General features: G+C 41.3%; 1 protein-coding gene across 2 annotated transcripts in view; it reads right to left on the bottom strand.

Moving 5' to 3' along the window:
• The window catches only part of LOC126282059 (DNA helicase MCM9-like), a 143,797-nt gene that overhangs the window by 72,592 nt on the left and 49,474 nt on the right, over positions 1 to 21,731 (bottom strand). For both annotated transcript variants that reach the window (XM_049981497.1, XM_049981498.1), the window contains exons 7-8: positions 14,058 to 14,274; positions 7,258 to 7,491 (exon numbers count right to left, since the gene is read on the bottom strand). In XM_049981497.1, the coding sequence (XP_049837454.1) occupies positions 7,258 to 7,491; positions 14,058 to 14,274 (451 nt within the window). The remainder of the gene's footprint in view (positions 1 to 7,257; positions 7,492 to 14,057; positions 14,275 to 21,731) is intronic.

Genomic DNA, 21,731 nt, shown 5'->3' with positions numbered 1-21,731 from the left:
AAGGCAATTAAAATCATTTATCAAATACAAATAATTTAAAGAGTAAACTATTTGGATAAAATTAATTTTCTACTGCTGACATGTTCAATAATTAAGATCCTGGAGAATACAGACATTAAATAATAATACTGATGCTTTTAAAGAGCCTTATTTGAACAAGGAAGCTAATCACAGACACAGTGTTGAGTGACAGACTGAGCTTTCATCAATAGTGATCACGTAAGGTTCCACTCCTGCGACCTGGGGGCACAGCTGTATGGACTGCTGTGGAAGCCACTAGACACTAGCATTGGCAGAGCCTTCCACTCTCAGATGCACACGCAGCCTTTCCATAGTGCACACTACCAGCCGGCCGACAGCTTATAGAATCAGGCCTGGCCAGCTTCGCTTTCAGTCATGTATTGACCTTCAGCCTATGTATTTTGAATTAGTAGTGCAGCTACTCCATGGCACTTGTTTTCCTGTATCTGTGTTCTTGAAGTAATAAAGTGTTGTGTTTGTTATTATCTGTTTATCTCAGTCGAGCACATGGTTTGTACCTTTAAGGCCCAGTTAAAAAAATATCTGCAGGTTTCACTGCAGAGGAGACATTACTGTTTTTCTTGCTGGCATCAGCCACGGACACTGCTCCACCTCCTATACTTGGGCTCTCACCTGCTGTTGTGTTCCACTTTGAACTGCTGATATTTTTAAAAATGTGGGGAATCTGATATATTGATATTTTAAAAAAATATCATTATTGGCCCTCGATATATTGATGCAAAAAATATCAACCTACTGGCCTATAAAAATACTGGCACATATTGTAAATACAACACTGGTTTTAGAACTGTAATTTAAGTATTGATTTACCATTAGATATTCTGTACATCAACGAGCTAGCAGTCCACCTATCTCCCTCGGAGCAAGAATTGAGAGGAAAATGATGCACATTTACACTTGGCAATACCTACTTTGCTACCAAGAGTAACTGCATGTAAGTGGCACAACAAAAGGTGTCCGATGGGTCTGTCATTCGGTTTCATCCCATCTTGGATTTGTTCAGATCACTTCATGTCGACTTTCCTGCTTTCGATTTTTGCAACGCCAGCAACCTAGCAGTTTTAGTGTCAAAATAGCGTGATGAAGTTAAACTTTGCAGTGTAGCTAGTTATTATGCCCCCACTGGAAGAATTTTGGCCCTCACTGACCAACACCTCCAACCAAATCCCCACGACCTAGCCTTCAAAGATACCAACCACTTCCTTCACCAAGCCTCCACCATCTCCACCCCTTTACCTCCTGGATACCTACTCATCACTGTTGATGCCACCTCCCTATACATCAACATCATTTCATGCTCATGGTCTTACCAATACTGAATACCACTTTTCCCAGTTTCCTTTAGACTCTAAACATACTATCTCATTCCTCATCCACATTACTAACTTTATCCTACCTCACAACTTCTTGTCCTCTGAAGGGAAGGGATACAAACAAATCCACAGCACAGCCATGGGCACCTGCATCAGAGCCTCCAATGCCCCCCAAAACACCAAACCCTTAGTCTTGCTCACGTTCACTGATGATATCTTCATTAACTGGACTCATGGCCAAGGCCCCTATCTTCATTCCTTCACAACTTCAACACCTTCTCTCCTAACTGCTTCAGTGGATCAGCCCAGTGTGCCACCTTCCTGGATGTTGATGTCCTCCTTTCTGATGGCTCCATCCACACCTTTGTCTACGTTAAAGACACCAACCACGAACAGTACCTGCACTTGCACTTACAGTTGCCATCCCTACCACACAAAAAATTCCTTCCCATACAGCCTTGGCACTGGGGGATGGCGAATCTGCAGTGACAAGAACTCCCTTGTCCATATTCTGAGGGTCTCACCAAGCCTTCACAGGAAGGCACTATCCCCAGACCTAGTCTGCAAACAAATCTCCCACTCCGTTTCCCCTCACGCCCCCGCTCCTCCAACCACTCCCAAGAACCAGCTATATAGGAGTGCCCTCTTCGTCACCCAATACCCCCTGGAATGCAACAACTGAACCACATCCTTCGCCAGGGCTACGATTACCCCTCATCATCCCCTGAAATGAGCAACATCCTATCCAAGAGCCTTCCCACCCCTCCTGAAGTGGTATTCTGTCGCGCATCCAACCACCACAACATCTTTGTCCATCCCTGTGGGAGAACAAGGTGCAAGACCCACGCAGCACTTCCTATTCAAGTTCTGTCACAGGCTTATCCCACCCCATCAGAGACTGGGCCACCAGTGAAAGCAGCCACAACAAATACCAGTTGTTCTGCAATCATTATACAACTGTTCATATTGGTGTGACTACCAGCCAGTTGTCCATCAGGATGAGCAGCCACCACAAAACTGTGTCCAAAAGCAGAGCAGGCCATCCTGTGACATAACATGCACCTGAGCATAACAGATTTGATTTCAGTGGCTGCTTCACTATCCAAGCCATGTGGGTCTTCCCGTCACCACCAGCTTCTCTGAACTGCACAGATGCGAGTTATCCTTATAACACATTCTCTGCTCCCAAAGTATTCCGGCCTCAACCTACAGTAACCTACTGTCCACACCCTTCACCCAACAGTTTCCATCCCTCCGTCCTATCACCTCAACTCCTCCTCATTCTCGTCTCCCTCCCTCTGTGTGCTGTCTTCTTCCAACACACCTGCCTACATTTCCCCTTCCCTGCTCCTCTCCTTTTCCACTTCCTGTTTTCGCCCTCCCCCTCTCCAAATCCCTGCCTCATGGCCTACCAACACTGCTGCTGTTGGCAGTCTAGTCCCTGCACACCCACCAGACAGTGGTCTTCTCTTTCCCCACTTGTACCCTGCTATCCCTTTCCCTTTCTCACCCCTTCCAGACTGTTGCTTCCATTCTACATGACAGCTGCATTCTGGTCTGACCTGCCAGAGATGGCGATCATGTGTGCGTGAGATGTGCTTGGTTGTGTGGACGAGTGGAGTGTTTCCTTTTGTGATGAAGGTTTTAGCCAGAAGTCAAATGCATAAGTGTGCCTGCCTGAAGCTTAATGTGGGATCTTTATGGTAAGTAGCAATCTACCTTTTGTTTGTATTGCTGATATTCCAACATGGAGTTTCCATTGTTTGAAAACCTAAATTTGGATGGCTGGATAGGGGTTTGAACTGTCGTGCTACCAAATGTGAGTCCAGTATCTGACCAAAGCAATATCCATCCCATTCCAGTGCTTTTCTATATTTTCACTGGGTCTTTTCAGACTAGAATCCCCTCAAACCCTTATCTGCAGAGCAAATATTGTTACAGCTGAAACAACTACTAGTAAAGCCAAACACACCAGCTTATACAAAATTGTGTGTTTGAAAGAACATTCATTTAGTGTCGTCCACAAAACAGGAAGCATAATAAATAAAATGGGTCAACTTCTAATATCAATGTAGGAAAACGAAAGGACAATGCGACAAATGTTATTCTCTCACTTCTCTTCTATCAAGCCCACTTTAACTCTGCTGAGGAGTGTTATGCCATCTTTATTGAGAATTGTAGAGAAAATGCAAATCACAGCATTTTTATTTTTCCATGGCAACACCCAGAAACAAATTTTTCATCAGACAACCTAAGTATTATTATTTGTAGTATGAAGATGGTTTTCAGGAATACTGTAAGCACAAAACTCTCATGCACATTAACAGTGTAGTAATGCTGGAATTCAAATAGTATTTTAAGTGTGATAAGCCTTAAATTCTTTACTGCTCTTAGCTGATATCTGGAGTTCTTGAAATTGTGGCAGTGGTCTGGAAACTGACTTAATATAATGTTACTGTAACAGTTTGATAATTCAGTTGACTTCTGCAGAACAAACAGGAAGAAATGAAAGTTTCTTGTTAGAACAGTTGACACTACTTTTCTTGTAATTAATTTCTGAGATAGACTGAAAAAGGTGTAAAAAGAGATAGTTTTTTATCTAGTCTTTTTTTCTGACTAGTTTTTGCAAAGGACTCTTGATATTAGGTATATTAACCTGCAGATGGATGATACAGACATATTCTCTACATCTACATCTATACTCCGCAAGCCACCTGACGGTGTGTGGTGGAGGGTACCTTGAGTACCTCTATTGGTTCTCCCTTCTATTCCAGTCTCGTATTGTTCGTGGAAAAAAAGATTGTCGGTATGCCTCTGTGTGGGCTCTAATGTCTCTGATTTTATCCTCACGGTCTCTTCGCGAGATATATGTCTACATCTACATCTACATCTACATTTATACTCCGCAAGGCACCCAACGGTGTGTGGCGGAGGGCACTTTACGTACCACTGTCGTTACCTCCCATTTCTGTTCCAGTCGCGTATGGTTCGCGGCAAGAATGACTGCCAGAAAGCCTCCGTGTGCGCTCGAATCTCTCTAATTTTGCATCTGTGATCTCCTCAGGAGGTATAAGTAGGGGGAAGCAATATATTCGATGCCTCATCCAGAAACGTACCCTCTCGAAACCTGGACAGCAAGCTACACCGCGATGCATAGCGCCTCTCTTGCAGAGTCTGCCACCTGAGTTTGCTTAACATCTCCGTAACACTATCACGCTTACCAAATAACCCTGTGATGAAACGCGCCGCTCTTCTTTGGATCTTCTCTATCTCCTCCGTCAACCAGATCTGGTACGGATCCCACACTGATGACCAATACTCAAGTGCAGGTTGAATGAGTGTTTTGTAAGCCACCTCCTTTGTTGATGGACTACATTTTCTAAGGACTCTCCCAATGAATCTCAACCTGGTACCCGCCTTACCAACAATTAATTTTATATGATCATTCCACTTCAAATTGTTCTGCACACATATTCCAAGATATTTTACAGAAGTAACTGCTACCAGTGTTTGTTCCGCTATGATATATTCAAACAATAAAGGATCCTTCTTTCTGTGTATTCGCAATACATTACATTTGTCTATGTTAAGGGTCATTTGCCACTCCCTGCACCAAGTGCCTATATGCTGCAGATCTTCCTGCATTTCACTGCAATTTTCTAACGCTGCAACTTCTCTGTATACTACCGCATGATCCGCGAAAAGCCGCATGGAACTTCCGACAATATCTACTAGGCCATTTATATATATTGTGAAAAGCAATGGTCCCAGAGGTTACTTTAACGTCTGTAGACGTCTCTCCATTGAGAACAATATGCTGTGTTCTGTTTGCTAAAAACTCTTCAATCCAGCCACACAGCTGGTCTGATATTCAGTAGGCTCTTACTTTGGTTATCAGGCGACAGTGCGGAACTGTATCGAATGCCTTCCGGAAGTCAAGGAAAATGGCATCTACCTGGGAGCCTGTATCTAATATTTTCTGGGTCTCATGAACAAATAAAGTGAGTTGGGTCTCACATGATCACTGTTTCCGGAACCCATGTTGATTCCTACAGAGTAGATTCTAGGTTTCCAGAAACGACATGATACACGAGCAAAAAACATATTCTAAAATTCTACAACAGATCGACGTCAGATATATAGGTCTATAGTTTTGTGCATCTGCTCGACGACCCTTCTTGAAGACTGGGACTATCTGTGCTCTTTTCCAATCATTTGGAACCTTCCGTTCCTCTAGAGGCTTGTGATACAAGGCTGTTAGAAGGGGGGCAAGTTCTTTCGCATACTCTGTGTAGAATCGAATTGGTATCCCATCAGGTCCAGTGAACTTTTCTCTGTTGAGTGATTTCAGCTGCTTTTCTATTCCTTGGACACTTAATTCGATGTCAGCCATTTTTTCGTTTGTGCGTGGATTTAGAGAAGGAACTGCAGTGGGGTCTTCCTCTGTGAAACAGCTTTGGAAAAAGGTGTTTAGTATTTCAGCTTTACGCGTGTCATCCTCTGTTTCAATGCCATCATCATCCCGGAGTATCTGGATATGCTGTTTCGAGCCACTTACTGATTTAACGTAAAACCAGAACTTCCTAGGATTTTCTGTCAAGTCGGTACATAGAATTTTACTGTTGAATTCACTGAACACTTCATGCATAGCCCTCCTTATGCTAACTTCGACATCGTTTAGCTTCTGTTTGTCTGAGAGGTTTTGGCTGCGTTTAAACTTGCAGTGAAGCTCTCTTTGCTTTCGCAGTAGTTTCCTAACTTTGTTGTTGAACCACGGTGGGTTTTTCCCGACCCTCACAGTTTTACTTGGCACGTACCTGTTTGTAGGAGGGAGCAATATACTGCACGACTCCCCGGTGAAGGTATGTTCTTGCAACTTCAAAAAAAGCCTGTACTGAGCTACTGAGCGTCTCTCTTGCAGAGCCTTCCACTGGGGTCTATCTATCATCTCAGTAACACTTTCGCGATTACTAAATGATCCTGTAATGAAGTGCACTGCTCTCCTTTGGATCTTCTCTCTCTCTTCTATCAACCCTATCCGGTAAGGATCCAACACTGGTGAGCAGTATTCAAGCACTGGGCGAACAAGTGTACTGTAACCTACTTCCTTTGTTTTCAGACTGCATTTCCTTAGGATTCTTCTAATGAATCTCAGTCTGGCATCTGCTTTACCGACAATTAATTTTATATGGTCATTCCATTTTAGATCACTCCTAATGCCTACTCCCAGATAATTTATGGGATTAACTGCATACTGATGCTGCATATGTCCGGCAAGGATGTCTGTGGCAGGAACAAGGCCAATATTGCAGGCTGATCACATGAGCTTCCACAACAGGCCAAATATAAGGACTCACAGCAGCAGTCTCCCACTCATTTGCTGTTATCCAAATCACCTCTACGAGTGGACTTTGCAATGCTGACTGTTTATTGGGTGTTTAGTGCGACAGGGCATGAACATGCAGTTTCCACACCCTCCTGCCTCCAAGTAACTTTGATTACAATATATGTGTTAGCTGGCTATGCCATGCTTGGACTTTCCTCGTACTCTGGAACAATCTCTGAATAACTTCAATTATGGCTCAGATGCATATTTTCCAAAAACTGTTTCTGCTTGGTTTACCGACTAATTGTCTATTTATATTGTTGTTAAAGAATATGTGGCTAAAATGACAGTACTGATATAAGTGACTTTGGACAGTGCAAACGTATCTGCACAAGTTTGTTAGTTGTATAAAAAAAATCTATTATTCTACAGTATGGTGAGGTTAGTGTCACAACCCTATCTCCTGTATCAAATTGCTTCACAGTTTCCTTTTATAAACTACATAACAAATAGGCAATTAAAATATAGAAACTCTAATTACTGATACACGTAAGGTACTACTGAACAATATTTTACCTTTACAGCGCTCACAGTCAATCCAGCAGAAGTCGTGCCAACACCAGTCGTAAGAACAGAACGAGGACACACTTTAGCAGCAAATCTTAGTAGATGTGATTTGCCTGTACCAGGATCGCCCACAAGTAAGAGGTGAGATTCACCTCTAACTCTGCATCCAGATTTGTCCACACGTTGGACTCCACCACACAATACTACCGCAACTGCCAACTTGACAATGTATAGTCCAAACACCTGTTCATTTGAGATACATTATAAAAATTAATACCAGTTACAATCTAAATACTGGTTCAAAATTGTTGCTCGAATAAAAAACAAGTTGTTATGCGTAAAAGTGAATAATATTCAATAACCAAACAAATTAACTTCGTAGTAAAATTTATACAACTACTACAAGGTTTTTTGAACAACTACAACCATAACAGAGTTCAAGTGCCTAACTACAAAACACCTTCCATTTCACAATTTTGAGCAGACAATTACATCTCATAATTATAACACACATTTCCATGTTTTCAGTTATAACAATTCTTCCATTTTTCTGAACAATGTTTGATGAATAACAAAAGCATTTCTATTAAATATTCTTGACAGTGACAGCTATATTATCAGTGTCCAGTCAATGATCTAGTCTGGAACTATCACTCACAGCACTAGGATGTCATTACAGTATTTTTTGCAAAATAGTAGACTAATAGAGCCTTTAGGGTATGGTTCCAGAAGAGTATCAGGCAAGCAAGAAAGAAAGAAGCAAAAACAGTGGTGTCGGAGGTAAGAAGAAAGTGGATGGAACAGTGGACCAGAATGATGGAGGAGGATAGTGAAGGTTCAAAAAAGGTGTTGTATGGGATGATTAAAAGTGAGAGGAAGAACGGTAGGACATATTATGCTCAAATAGTGGACAAAAGTGGACAAGATTTAGAGAATAAGGAGGAACTCAAGAATATGTGGAAGGAGTATTTTGAAGAACTCCTGAACCCAAATGGAGACCTGGATGAAAAGGAACAAGCTGAGGAGAGAAAAAAAGAAGAGGAACAGCAAATAGAAAAAGACCTTACATGGGGAGAAGTGGAAGAGGCATTCAGCAAGATGAAGGGTGGGAAGTCACCACGTCTGGATGAGCTAAGTGCAGGGATGGTGAGAGCAGCAGGAGAGGTGGGGATACAATGGCTATATCAAGTAATGAAAATTGTGTGGAGACAGAAGATGATCCCAGAAGATTGGAAGAATAGTCCCGATCTTTAAGAAGGGAAATGGACAGAGTGCAAGAACTATTGGGGGATAACACCGATGAATCATTGTGCAGGGCAAAATTAGAAGGAAGAATGAGAGAACAGCTTCTGAACAGGAAGGTCCACGGTGGATCTAATTTTTGCTTTAAGACAACTGCAAGAACAGCACTATGAATATGGAATAGATCTACTAATGACCTTCCTGGACACTGAAAAAATGTATGATAGTGTACATAGAAGCAAAGTGAGGAAAGCTATGGAGAACAGAGGAGTAGCAAAACAGATTATTTGGAGGATGTGGGAAGTATGAGCTGTGAGAAAGTGGGAGGAGAGAGACCAGCTTGGATTGAACAGAGGAAAGGCTTGAGGCAGGGAAGTGCACTTTCACCATTACTCTTCACTGTAGTGATGGATGATATAATTAGTACAGTAGTACAAGTAATTGATGAAAGGAAGATGAAAGCTGTGATGTTTGCAGATGGTCTGACGATATGGGGAATGAGGAGGAGGAAGTAACAGAGTAGTTGGACGTGTGGGGACGAACAGTACAAGAATATGGGATGAAATGTAATATAAGTAAGAGTGAGATGATTATCACAACAAGAAAGAAGGTGAGTGGAACAACGGGCTAACAATTGGTGGGGAACAACTGAGGAGAGTGGATGGAGAGTTTCAAGTACCTAGGAAGCCTAACACAGGAAGATGAAAAAAAGGACAGAGAAATAAACGAGTGGGGAAGAAAAGCAGAAGTATTTTGGAAGAGTGTCAGAAACTTGATATGGAGCAAGGAAGTACCTCAAATCAGTAAAAGGGTTATATACCAGTCATACTATGTCAAGATCCCGACATAAGCATCAGAAACCTGGGTTATGAAAGGAAGAGAGAAAAGCAAAGAACAAGCTAGTGAGATGAAATTTTTGAGAAACAGTACTGGGGTGACATAGACAGACAGGTTACGAAATGAGATGATCAGAGAGTTAATGAAGGTGGAACTATTACAGGAGGAGATAGAGAAATCAAGGCTGAGGTGGTATGGACACATTAAGAGAATGGAGGAGAAGAGGATACCCAGGAGGATACAAGAGATGAAACTGGAAGGAAAGAGACCAGGAGAAAGACCGAGAGGAAGATGGCTGAAAGGAGCAGAGGAATGCATAAAGAGGAAAGGAGAAGACTGGACCAAAGTGAAGACGGAGAAATGGTGGCAAGACAGAAGACAATGGAGAGGCCTATGTTCCATGCATACCCGGCCAGAGGCTGGAAACAGTCCAAGATGATGATGATGATTAGAAAAATGAACCTAACTGGAAATCCAGTAACAGGGTGATTAAAAAGAAGTGTCACATAATCCTACAGGAGGTAGTTTTGGTTAAAACTAGAAGAAAAGTACAAAACCCATTATCTATTGAGATGTGGGCCAATCTGTCCTCTTTTTCTTCATCTGCCTGTTACATAAAAGCAGACACTATAAGCAGCGATACACGTGGTTACCATGCATCCTGAACATCATTCAGGCCTCCTCCACACTGAGTCACACAATCTGCCAAAGACACCTGACTCCATTCATAGTGCATCATATGCGTAGGTCACATGCTCCTGTAACATCTGCACACTGTCAACAGGATGAGCATACACCAATGTCTTTAAATGTCCCCAAGGTCAGAAATCCACAAAATCCAGGTTCTGTGAACAGGGAAGCCATGCTCCTGGATGTCCTCAACCAACCTTTTGCTGGTGAAATGTTGAAAATGGAGAGGTACCCTGTCATACATAAACCACATCATGGTAACATTCTCTAATAACTTCCACAATTGCTTGAAGGTCTGCGTTTGCACATATGCGCATATTGTGGTAATTTACTATGCCATATCTTTTGAGTCCTGTTCCGTCCGTAAATAAAATGTATGCTGTGAAGTCCAGACCTTCATCAACCCTTATCTCAACATGTATTGGTTTTTTGACATATCACTATATGAACTTTTCTTCTAGTTTTCAAACAATGGGAATCCCATGATGGAATGTAACAATATTATGAAAAAGAAAGTTACTACTCATCTTATAACGGAGATGCCGAGTCGCAGAAAGGCACAACAAAAAGACTGTCACAAACAAAGCTTTCGGCCAGTACGGTCTTCATCAAAAATAGACTGGGTGAGGGTAGGAGAAGGCTGTGGTGGGGAGGGGGAGGGATAGTAGGGTTATCGTGGCAGACAGTAAAGTGCAGCTGGAGAGCGCACATGGGTGAGGTGGAGAGAGGGTATGGCAGCTATGTGCAGCCAGGAGGTTAGGTGGAGGGCAGGAAAGGTGGAGAGTGCAGAAAAGGAGGGAAATAAAAAGACTGGGTGTGATGGTGGAATGAGGGCTTGGTAGTGCTGCAATGGGAACAGGGAAGGGGCTGGATGAGTGAAGACAATGAGTAACAAAGGTTGAGGTCAGGAGGGTTATGGAAATGTAGGAAATATTGCAGGGAAAGTTCCCACCTGCACAACTCAGAAAAGCTGGTGTTGGTGAGAAGGATCCGTATGGCACTGGCCGGAAAGCAGTCACTGAAATGAAGGATGTCGTGTTCGGCAGCATGTTCAGCAACAGGGTGGTCCACTTGTTTCTTGGCCACAGTTTGTCAGTGGTCATTCATGCAGACAGATAGCTTGTTGGTTGTCATGACCACATAGAATGCAGCACAGTGATTGCAGCTTAGCTTGTAGATCACATGTCTGGTTCCACAGGTAGTCCTGCCTTTGATGGGATAGGTGATGAATGTGACCAGACTGGAGTAGATGGTGGTGGTGGGAGGATATATGGGACAGGTCTTGGATCTAGGTCTATTACAGGGGTATGAGACATGAGGTAAAGGTTGGGAGCAGGGGTTGTGTAGGAATGGACGAGTATACTGTGTAGGTTAGATGGATAGTGGAATACCGCTGTGGGAGGGGTGGGAAGGATATTTCTCATTTCATAGCACGACGAGAGGTAGTTGAAACCCTGGTGGATAATGTAATTCAGTTGCTCCAGTCCTGGATAATATTGAGTTATGAGGGGAATGCACCTCTGTGGCCGGATAGTGGGACTTTGGAAACTGGTAAGAGACTGGAAGATTAGGCACAGGAGATTTATTTTTGTACTAGGTTGGGGGAATAATTACAGTCTGTGAAGGCTTCAGTGAGACCCTTGGTATATTTCATCACTGCAGATGCAATGACCACAGATGGCTAGGCTTTATCGAAGGGACTTCTTGGTATGGAATGTGTGGCAGTTGTCGAAGTGGAGGTATTGCTGGTGGTTAGTAGGTTTGATATGGACGGAGGTGCTGTTGTAGGCATCTTTGAGGTAGAGGACAATGTCTAGGAAGAAGTCTTGTTGGGTTGAGTAGGACCAGGTGAAGCAAATGGAGGAGAAGTGTTGACCTTCTGGAGTAATGTAGATAAGGTGTACTCACCTTCGATCCAGATCACAAGTATGTAATCAGTGAATCTGAAGCAGGTGAGGGGTTTAGGATTCTGGGTGTTCAGGAAGGATTCCTCTAGATGGCCCATGAATAGGTTGGCACAGGATGGTGCCATACAGATGCCCAGAGTTGTACCCCTGATTTGTTTGTAGGAAATGCCTTCAAAGGAGAAGTAATTGTGGGTGAGGATAAAGCTAGTCATGGTAACTAGGAAAGAGGTTGTTGGTTTGGAATTCGTCAGGCATTGGGAAAGGTAGTGTTCAATAGCGGTAAGGCCATGGACATTAGGGATGTTAGTGTAAAGGAAGGTACAATCAGTAGTGATGAGCAGGACACAATGGTAAGGGGACAGGGACTGTGGGGAGTCAGTGGAGGAAATAATTGGTACCTTTTATACAGGAGGGTAGGTTCTGGGTAATAGGTTGAAGGTGTTGGTCTACGAGAGCAGAGACTCTCTCAGTGACAGTACAGTAACAGGCCACAATGGGACATCCTGGGTGGTTGGAGTATCTAGAAGGTAGGAGTGAGCAGAGAGATAGACTCCGAGGAGAGATTCTGGGATGGGCCTAAGGATTTGAGGAGTGACTGGAGATCCTGCTGGGTTTCTGGAATGGGGTCACTGTGGCAAGGTTTTTAGGTGGATGTATCTGACAGCTGGTGGAGTCCTTCTGCCAGGTAACCATTGCAGTTCAAAACAAAAGTGGTGGAGCCTTTGTCTGCAGGTAGCATTATAAGGTTGGGATCAGTTTTTAGATTGTGTACTGTGTTTCTTTCTGTTGATGTAAAGTTAGTCTATATGTTGACAGATTTGGGGAATGATGGTGAGGCACGGTTTGAGGTTAAGATTTGGGGGCAGTGGGGGTGGATCACGGTTGTATGGAGGAGTGAACTGAGTTAGGCAGGATTCAACATTGATCTTTAGTTGAGTCTGATTGGTAGGATAAGTGACCAGGAGAGGGAGAGGGAGAGAAGGTCTTTAACATGTCCTGCATGACTGAATTTGGGAGGGGGCAAAAGTTGAGGCATTTGGAAAGGACTGATATTTCTGTGTGGCTACGGTTCATGACTGTGTTTTGGATCTGTTTAGCTTCTGGATTGTGTGTAGTGGTGGGAAAGACTTTTAGGAGGGTGGGGTAAATGTAGTATGTTTGTGAGATAGGGCTGGGTTGGGTCGTTTTGAGGGAAGATAGCAGACATTGAGGTCATTGCTCTCATTGGATTATGGAAGGATGGGGAAGGAAGTCGGCCATGTGCTTTCAAAGGGATTATCCCGGCATTTGCCTGCAGTGATTTAGGGAAATCATGGAAAATCTAAATCAGGATGGCCGGACGCGTGCAAGATAGGGTTTGTCAGGTATGAGGGGATGTGGAGGTTGTTGGAAAGGTGGTGGACAGTGGTACTCCAAGGCAGGAGTAGGAAGTGAGCAGGGTAGAGAGCTTTTTGAGGACCAATACTACGTTCTGTTGTAATGTGTATCACTATTTTTCAAACATGTTGTATACATCCCCTATCAATCATGTTTGGATGACTTCAGAACTCACAATTGTTTCCCTATAGAAGCCAACTGCATCTCTTGTACATTTTCTCACATGAACTATATACCTGCAATCTCTCCAGTATACCTTACGTTCAGTAACATCATACCAAGACCTAATTCCTTCTCACTTTTACTTGCTTGTTTTTGTTTTCTCCAACACACATATTTTCTTTTTAACAGCCTTTTGCTTTTAATTCACTTCTTTTCTATGCATTTCTCCCTTAACTGCTGGGACCTTTAGTTTCTGACATTTTTGGGTGTGCTATTCCTAGAAAGGCCTCACTTGTCATCTCACCTTTTTCTACTTCCTACTCTGTACACTTCACAGATGTTCTATATTGGATTCCCTTTTCTCATTCCTCAGCATTCTCCTCCTCCTTTTTGACTACCCATGTACTTGACACTTCATAGTGGTACCACTAAGGCTACAGGAAAGTGTGCCAAATATATGACATTGCTCTCATACATAAAGTGTATGAAAAAGGAAAAAAGAACCTCAAATTATTTTCAAATCCTGTTTCATTTGTGTCAATTACAATAAAAGTGTATTACATTAAAAATATTAAGAGAAAAAAGCTGTCTTACCTGTGGGCAAATGGAAGCCAGTATTAAATTTCTGCCTACAAGTGGCTCACGAGCATGTTCCTCCCAGAACTTTGAAAACATATCATGTGTTTCCTGTGTTATCAAAACTGATGAAGCTTGTTCATTGCACACTTCCAAGTAATTGCCTTTAAGCACTAGCTCAATATCACACCGATTTCCACCATTTATACTGCGCCATCTTCTCAGTACAGTACCACTAAAATTTGTTTGGTGGTACAATGAAACAGAAATGTATGTTTCTTAAGTGCCTTCAGAATATAATCTGTCTAACTAAACACTACAAAATGAACAGAAAAAATAAATGACGAAAAAGAAGCAGAAGCAGAATAAAGAAACAAGCTATGAAATATAAGAGAAATGAAACTGTGTCCATGATGTCTTTTGTGGTGGGCTTTTTGTATAAAGATAATATAGATTATCGTATCACCAAAATTACCTAACAGCAAAATATATTATGCCTATTTTAACAGTCCTATAACTTAGCATCACTTGATGATGTTTGGTATTCTATAAAGGTAACAGAACTATTTACAGTGTATACTTATGTAAAGTTATATGTCCATGAAAACACACCCTTTGTAGGTTTTATTAATTATGATAGAGAGGGTTCTGAACCAAGAAAGCTGGTAATGTGCAACTTTGGCAAGTGCTAATTATACAGAGCAACATTATGCAATATGGTACAAGTCATCACTTTAGCATGCCTGCAAGGCTTAGAAACAGCAGCCGAAAAGCAAGTATGAACCCAATTTTTTTTATTGTAAAGCAATGTAATGAACTGAAGAGTTAAAAAAATTCAAACTGAATGAAAATCAATGGGCTCAGCAACTGTCTTGTAGGATTTATTCTTAAAAGCAATACAACTGCAGTGTTTCAATCAATTTATGGATATTTAATAAAAAATTCCTTTATTAACAATGGAAAAAAATAAAAGAAAAAGGGAAAGGAAGCATGGAGTTGTAGGTCAAACTGGTAAACAGAGATAATTCAGTTGCCTTACCAGACTTTTATTATATCCTACATGCATTAATTTTTTGATGAAGATTGCGCGCACTCGTGCATACATGCACACACAGTCAATGATCCAATTAAAGAATAGTTTTTGAACCCTAATCCTTTCACAGTTCTGTGGTGATGTGATTTGTAAGTTACCTATGTAGTGTGAGCTAACATTTACTTATGTTTTAATAGCCATTCTTTTCAACAAACTTACAGTATTCCTATGTGTTGCCATCTCTCTGAAGAACAAATTCTTATTACTGTAGTTTAAGAATGGACACACACGTCAATGACACATTCCTAGTGCAACCCCATGAAAAGGATAAATTGCTGGAGCAGACAGAGTATCTCAAATCTATTCATAGAAATATTAGGTTTATCTTGGAAGGAAAGAGAAAGGGATATATTAGTTTCAATGAAGGAGGAATTCTGTGTACTGTAAGTACATCCATGCAGATTTATACTTGAAGGTGTCCAACTGCACCCCTCCTTCAAAGACTGTGAGTGTCATTATAACTTCATTTCACATGGCTTATGCAGTGTCTGACAATGACAGCTCCCAGGATGACCTAGTAAGCCTAGTGGCTGTATTCAGGGGAAGGAGGGGCAATGGATTCTCTTATCAGATTAAGAAAGCTCTATAAATCAGAACCAACAACAGCAAGAGGAAAGAGATGACATGAATCTACAGATTTCCTTCAGTATATTAGGAACTTCTCTAAAAATATTACCAGAATCACAAAGCAACATCAGGTAAAAGTGATCTTCCACCAAACTGATAATATGCCAACTCTTCTGGGTACTGTGAAGGATGATCTCCTTCTACGAAAGGTAGAAATACATAAATTCTGTGCCACTGTGGTGATAATTATACAGCACAAACCACCGCTACTTTACAATAATGGTGAACTGAACATCATTGCTACATAGCCTCTACAACAGAACAAATATGTGATATCTGAACATTTTATTTCCTATGTCCATTTAATGGATTATGACAACATTAAGATATTGGCCACATCTTCATCCTTTTGGGATGCTGTGGTCAAAGAAGCAGTGAAAATATGGCTGGCAGACAACAAGATCATCTGGGATTAACACTTCCACCTAGACAATTCATGGAATCATTTAACTTCGCATCTTCCTTTCGTTTCACATTTTCCCTCTAAGAGCACTTTCTGTTCAGTGTTTCCTGCTTTGCAATCTTTCAACTAACATCAAAATGATTAATGAACCATATGACACAATCATCCTGTATTTGCAGCATCTCAAGCAGCTCTGTGTTTCATTATATTTAGCATTAGTAAAATTTTGTCTTTGAAGCATATTCTTTACCTGTGGTTGATTCTGCCAACTGTGTTATCAGTGAAGCATGTTCATTAAGCTCCCCTGTACAAGTAGGAGTCGTATGGTTTTGCTGTCCCTGAATACAGGCACACTTTCATATTTAATATTCACTCATTGACATACCTTGGAAATAGCTAGAATACACTCTGCTGAAATCTCGGAAGAGGATGCAAACCAGAAAAATGATGGAATATCTCTATGTATGGAGGATTACATTCATTTTATCATGAAGGTAACTGAATATCACTTGTAGTGTACATGTCTCACAGTAGCCATAATGACTTTGGTTGACAATGTTAGCATGCAGAGGGTGGGACAGTCATGAGCCAAGCATAGTGACTGTCAGTTAAGTGATAGGTAGTTCAAATCAACAAGTTTGAAAATTTCAAGTGAATGCCCATTGATGAATGTTTAAAAGATCTAAAACTAATTTAATTGGTAGCATGGATATCGCTCCTCAGTCCTAGCTGGCAAGGGAGGCTCTTCTTTCATTGTCATACCATAAGTTTTGTGTGTGACAAACCAGAAGTCTTCACAAAGACATGTAATTTTTCCAGAATGAAATTTTCACTCTGCAGCTGAGTGTGCACTGATGTGAAACTTCCTGGCAAATTAAAATTGTGTGCTGGACCAAGACTCAAACTCGAGACCTTGCCTTTTGGAGGGGGGGGGGGGGGAGGCACGTGAGCTGGCAAAGCACAACTTGCGACTCGTCCTCACAGCGTTACCTCCTCCAGTACCTCATCTTCTACCTTCCAAACTCCACAGAAGCTCTCCTGCAAAATTTTCTAGACTAGCGCTCCTGGAAGAAAGGTTACTGTGGAGACATGACTTAGCCACAGCCTGGGGGATGTTTCCAGAATGAAATTTTCAGCTGGAAGCTGTAAAATGAAAACTGCTGAGGGAATCATAATATAATTGCCCATGAAAGAAGTTGTGGTCTCTATAAGGGCACTGAGATCCCAGACTCACCACTAGAGGGACATGGGTACACGCCCACATGATGACAGAGCATGCATGTGCATGCATCAGCTATCCATTGCACTCAATCGGGCTGAAAACAGTGAAATGGATACTTCAGAATGAAAGCAAAGTGGCAAATTGCATTTTCTGAATGTGAAAGGAATGTGGGGAATGGAAATTCATAAAATAATGGCACATGTGCCTACTGCAATGCTCAAGGCATGGCACAAGCGATTCAAGGAAGAACAAATCTCACTGGCTGATGATGCACAATTTGGAACCCCACAGCGCTTTACTGATAACATTGGACAGCAGGTAGATGCCCTTATTATTGAAGACCAGTGAGTTACAGTAGCAGCTGTTCTCCACTGTAGGTAGTCATTGGCTGCAGTGGGCCTCAGTACAGTGATGTTATGATCTCTGTAATTTTTGTGTTGTATTTTTTTTAAATGCCCTGTCTCACTGAGCTTGTCTAAGGGTTCTGGTTGAGAACAGTAATCTGTGGTCAGTTAATTTCATATAGTGATCTCACAGTCAAAATCTTACATCTCTTGTAGTCTTTTAGTGCTACCCACAAATAGCTGTAACAAACAAAGGCCTCATGAACAGGACCAACAGCAAGAGGAAGTCAGGTGGATGCCATTGACATTCCATCGATTTTACACAGCGAAAGAAGCCTGCTCCAGCTACATCGCCTGACTGGAGCAACACATCCGGGCACAAAGAGCAACAGGTGATATTACCCAATGTAATTTTTTATATTCCAAGACTTGTCCTCATACCTATGGATTGGTGCAAAGGTTGTTTACAGATAAAGATTCATGTGTACTAGGTTATTCTGATGTGAAGGACAAAGTGACAGAATATTTTGAGAGTAAGATTCTAGTGGCAGGGGCACGCTATAAGTTCCATAGGGCATATACGAAACCCGGACGATCTTTCAAGAATTGGGTTGCCATGTTCCAATGTCTCACTATGGATTTAAATTCAAGTTCGAAAATCAGAACTGTAATTTTCCCTACACCGATACAATGGTCAGGGACATGCTTATCATTCATGCATCAGATTAAGAGCTGCAAAATGACCTAACCCACTTAAATAACTCCATGTTGGAAGAATGATTATCTATTATTCAGGCTTCTGTTATCTATTATTCAGTCTTCTGGAAAAACAAAGCAAATGCAGCAAGCTCTCAATTATGGAGGAACCAAGATTTTTAAGATGGACTTCATCTGCGGCAAAAAAAATTTCAGACACAAGTTTAGGCGGAACAACAAAATCTGCCAGGCTTCCAAATATGACTCCTGGTCATCCATCACATAAGAGCTAACACATGACGATGTTCATGACGAATCATTGTGCTGTCAGAGTTCCCTCAGATGCTACCATGTTTGAGGGAACTCTGACAGCACAACATTAAGTCACGAACAAACTGCATCCTTATGTGTTAGCTCTTACCTGACAATATTGTGATGTCATTTTTTCAACAGGACGATGCTCATCCACACACGACACGTCTCCATAAACTTTCTTTGTGATGTTGAGGTACTTCCACAGACAGCAAGGTCATCACACCTGCCCCGATAGAAGGAAGGAAGAAAAATAGAGTTTAATGTTCCATTGACATCGAGGTCATTAGACACAGAGCACAAGCTCAGATTGTGTCAAGGACGGGGAAGGATATTGGCCGTGCGCCTGGAAAGGAACCATCCCGGCATTTGCCTCGAACAATTTAGCGAAATCATGGAATTTCTGGACACAGGTTTGAACCGCCGTCTTCCCGAATGTGAATCAAGTGTGCTAATCACTGTGCCACCTCGCTCAGTGTCCCTGGGAGAACATTCGTGGGACCAGCTCGGATATCATCTCCACCCTGGTCCCATATGATATCGATACACAATATCGAGGACCAATTACAACAGCTGTGGGCCAGCTTGCTTCAGGAGAGGATGATACAATGACATTGTCACACCATTTCCAAGTGTAACAGCACTAGCAACCAGACCAGCGAGAGGTGCATCATCATGATGAAAAGAGGACTCATACTGCCAAGTTCTTCGTAAATTTGACTCAGTTTTATAATCACTGAATTAACATAATATCCCCTCACAGCCTGCAAAGTTGTATTTCATTTCCTTCTCCCTTTCTGGCTGCTTCACTTTTTTGCTAGGCAGCATAACTACTCCATCAGTTATAGGTCTTTTCTGCCATTAATCTATCACTCCTTGTTTTAATACTTACATGACTACTCTCCTAATTTGCAAAGAATAATACTTTATGGAAAACTTATTGTACATCTATACTAAGATTTGCTAACTCCATAATGTTACTGAGTGACCTTTGTGAACGATTCAGCTGATGAGCCATTCCTACATTTCACACATGTGAAATACTGTTTCTATGCATGATGTTCAGCTGACCTCTAACTCATGAGTGAAGAACTGTGCTTGCAGCTCTCACAAAACATACAGCAGTGTTGCAGTAGGATAGAAGAGCCAGTCACAGTCCTATAATGCACTTTGTTGATAGTAAACGTGAAAGGAGACCAAATAGACTTCTCATTGAACTGCAGAAGACTCAGGTTTTGGGTTCCACTTAATAGGTCAAGTGTCCACTGCACACAGGAGGTGGGTACACAGATAGTGGAGGCTGTGTAAAATGCACTAGATGGTTTTTTTTTTTTTTTTTTTTTTTTTTTTTTAGATTAGAGGGTGTCGGGAAAGCGCAATCGGTATTGTAGTTATAAACTGTTATAGCTGTAATGGGGAAGAACCAGGGCTTCAAGTGCTAGATGCTCGAATCATCCTATGTACTGAAAGCTGGCTAAGTTCAGCCAAAATTTTTACGAAGGACCTAACACTGTTCAGAAAGGATAGATCAAATACAATTTGTGTCAGCAAGTTTATTGCTGTTAGAAGTAGTTTATCTTGCAGTGTATCGTCTCAAGTATGTACCACACTCATACAATCATAGTTGGTGGTGACTTCAATCTACCCTTGATACATTGGCAAAAATACATGTTCTAAGCTGGTGGTAGGTATAAAACTTTGTCAGAAATTGCACTAAATGCTTTCTTCAAAAATTATTTTGAGCAATTAGTTTAGGAGCCCACTTGAAGTGCAAATAGTTGCAAAAACATACTTGAGCTTTCAGCAACAAATAAACCTGAGCAAATAGGGAGCACCATGACAGATACAGGGATTAGTGACCACAGGGCCGCTGTAGCGAGACTGACCATCTCAACATCCAACTCCACCAAAAGTAAATGCAAAATATATCTATTTAAAAAAGCAGATAGAAATTCACTTGACACCTTCCTAAAAGAGTGTCTCCACTTCTTCCCACCTAACAATGTAAGTGTAGACAAGATGTGGCTTGAAATCAAAGAACTAGTATGCGAGGCAAGTGAGAGATTTATACTGAATAAATTAATAAAAGATGGTACTGATCCTCCATGGTAAAATAAAGCTTCATTGTGCAATATCAGTGGTAATACTACCAATGATAAGGCCACTAAACCTAACTTATTAAACACAGTTTCCCAAAATGCCTTCGCCACAGACGAAGTAAATATTCCACAATTTGAATCAATAACAGCTACCAATTTGAGATACTTAGAAGTACATATCATCAGTGTAGCAACATAGCTTAAAGGCAAGTAATCTTGTCCTGATAGCACACCAATTAGGTTCCTTTCAGAGTATACTGATACAATATCCCCATACTTTGCAATCATATACCACCATTCCATACCAAAAGACTAGAAAGTTGCACAGGTCACACAAATATTCAAGAAAGAAATAAGAGTAATCCACTGAATTAAAGACTCATATCACTGATGTCAATTTGCAGTAAGATTTTGGAACATATACTGTCTTTGAACATTATAAATCACCTCAAAGATATGGTCTATTAACACACAGTCAGCATGGATTCAGAAAATTTTATTCTTGTTAAACACAACTACATTCCAACCCCTATTTTACATATTCATGCAGTCCAGACTTAAATAATGCAAAATTGAGGAAAACGCAGAATCGAAGAAAATGTTAAAACTCCCCAACATACGAGCAAAAACAAATGTAATTTCATATATGATTAAAAATTGCAATCCTCTCCAATACTTTGTATAAAATCTGTCCAAGTGAAAGAAATTAAAAGTACAATACAATGTTTACACAATAATTTGTGGTAATGAGTTTCATCAGTTCGTGAAAAATCACAGATGTGTAAAAGCAAGTACAAACTCATCAAAAATCTGAAATTGGTATCTGGGTACAAGGTAGTCGAGCTATTTTCTGACCTGCTAGAACCACAAATTATACATTCAAAACATGCATTTTT

The sequence above is a fragment of the Schistocerca gregaria genome, chromosome 7, assembly GCF_023897955.1.
Source record: "Schistocerca gregaria isolate iqSchGreg1 chromosome 7, iqSchGreg1.2, whole genome shotgun sequence".
Lineage (NCBI taxonomy): Eukaryota > Metazoa > Arthropoda > Insecta > Orthoptera > Acrididae > Schistocerca > Schistocerca gregaria.
The sequence above is the reverse complement of the archived record's forward strand: the minus strand, read 5'-3'. Positions and strand labels throughout refer to the sequence as shown.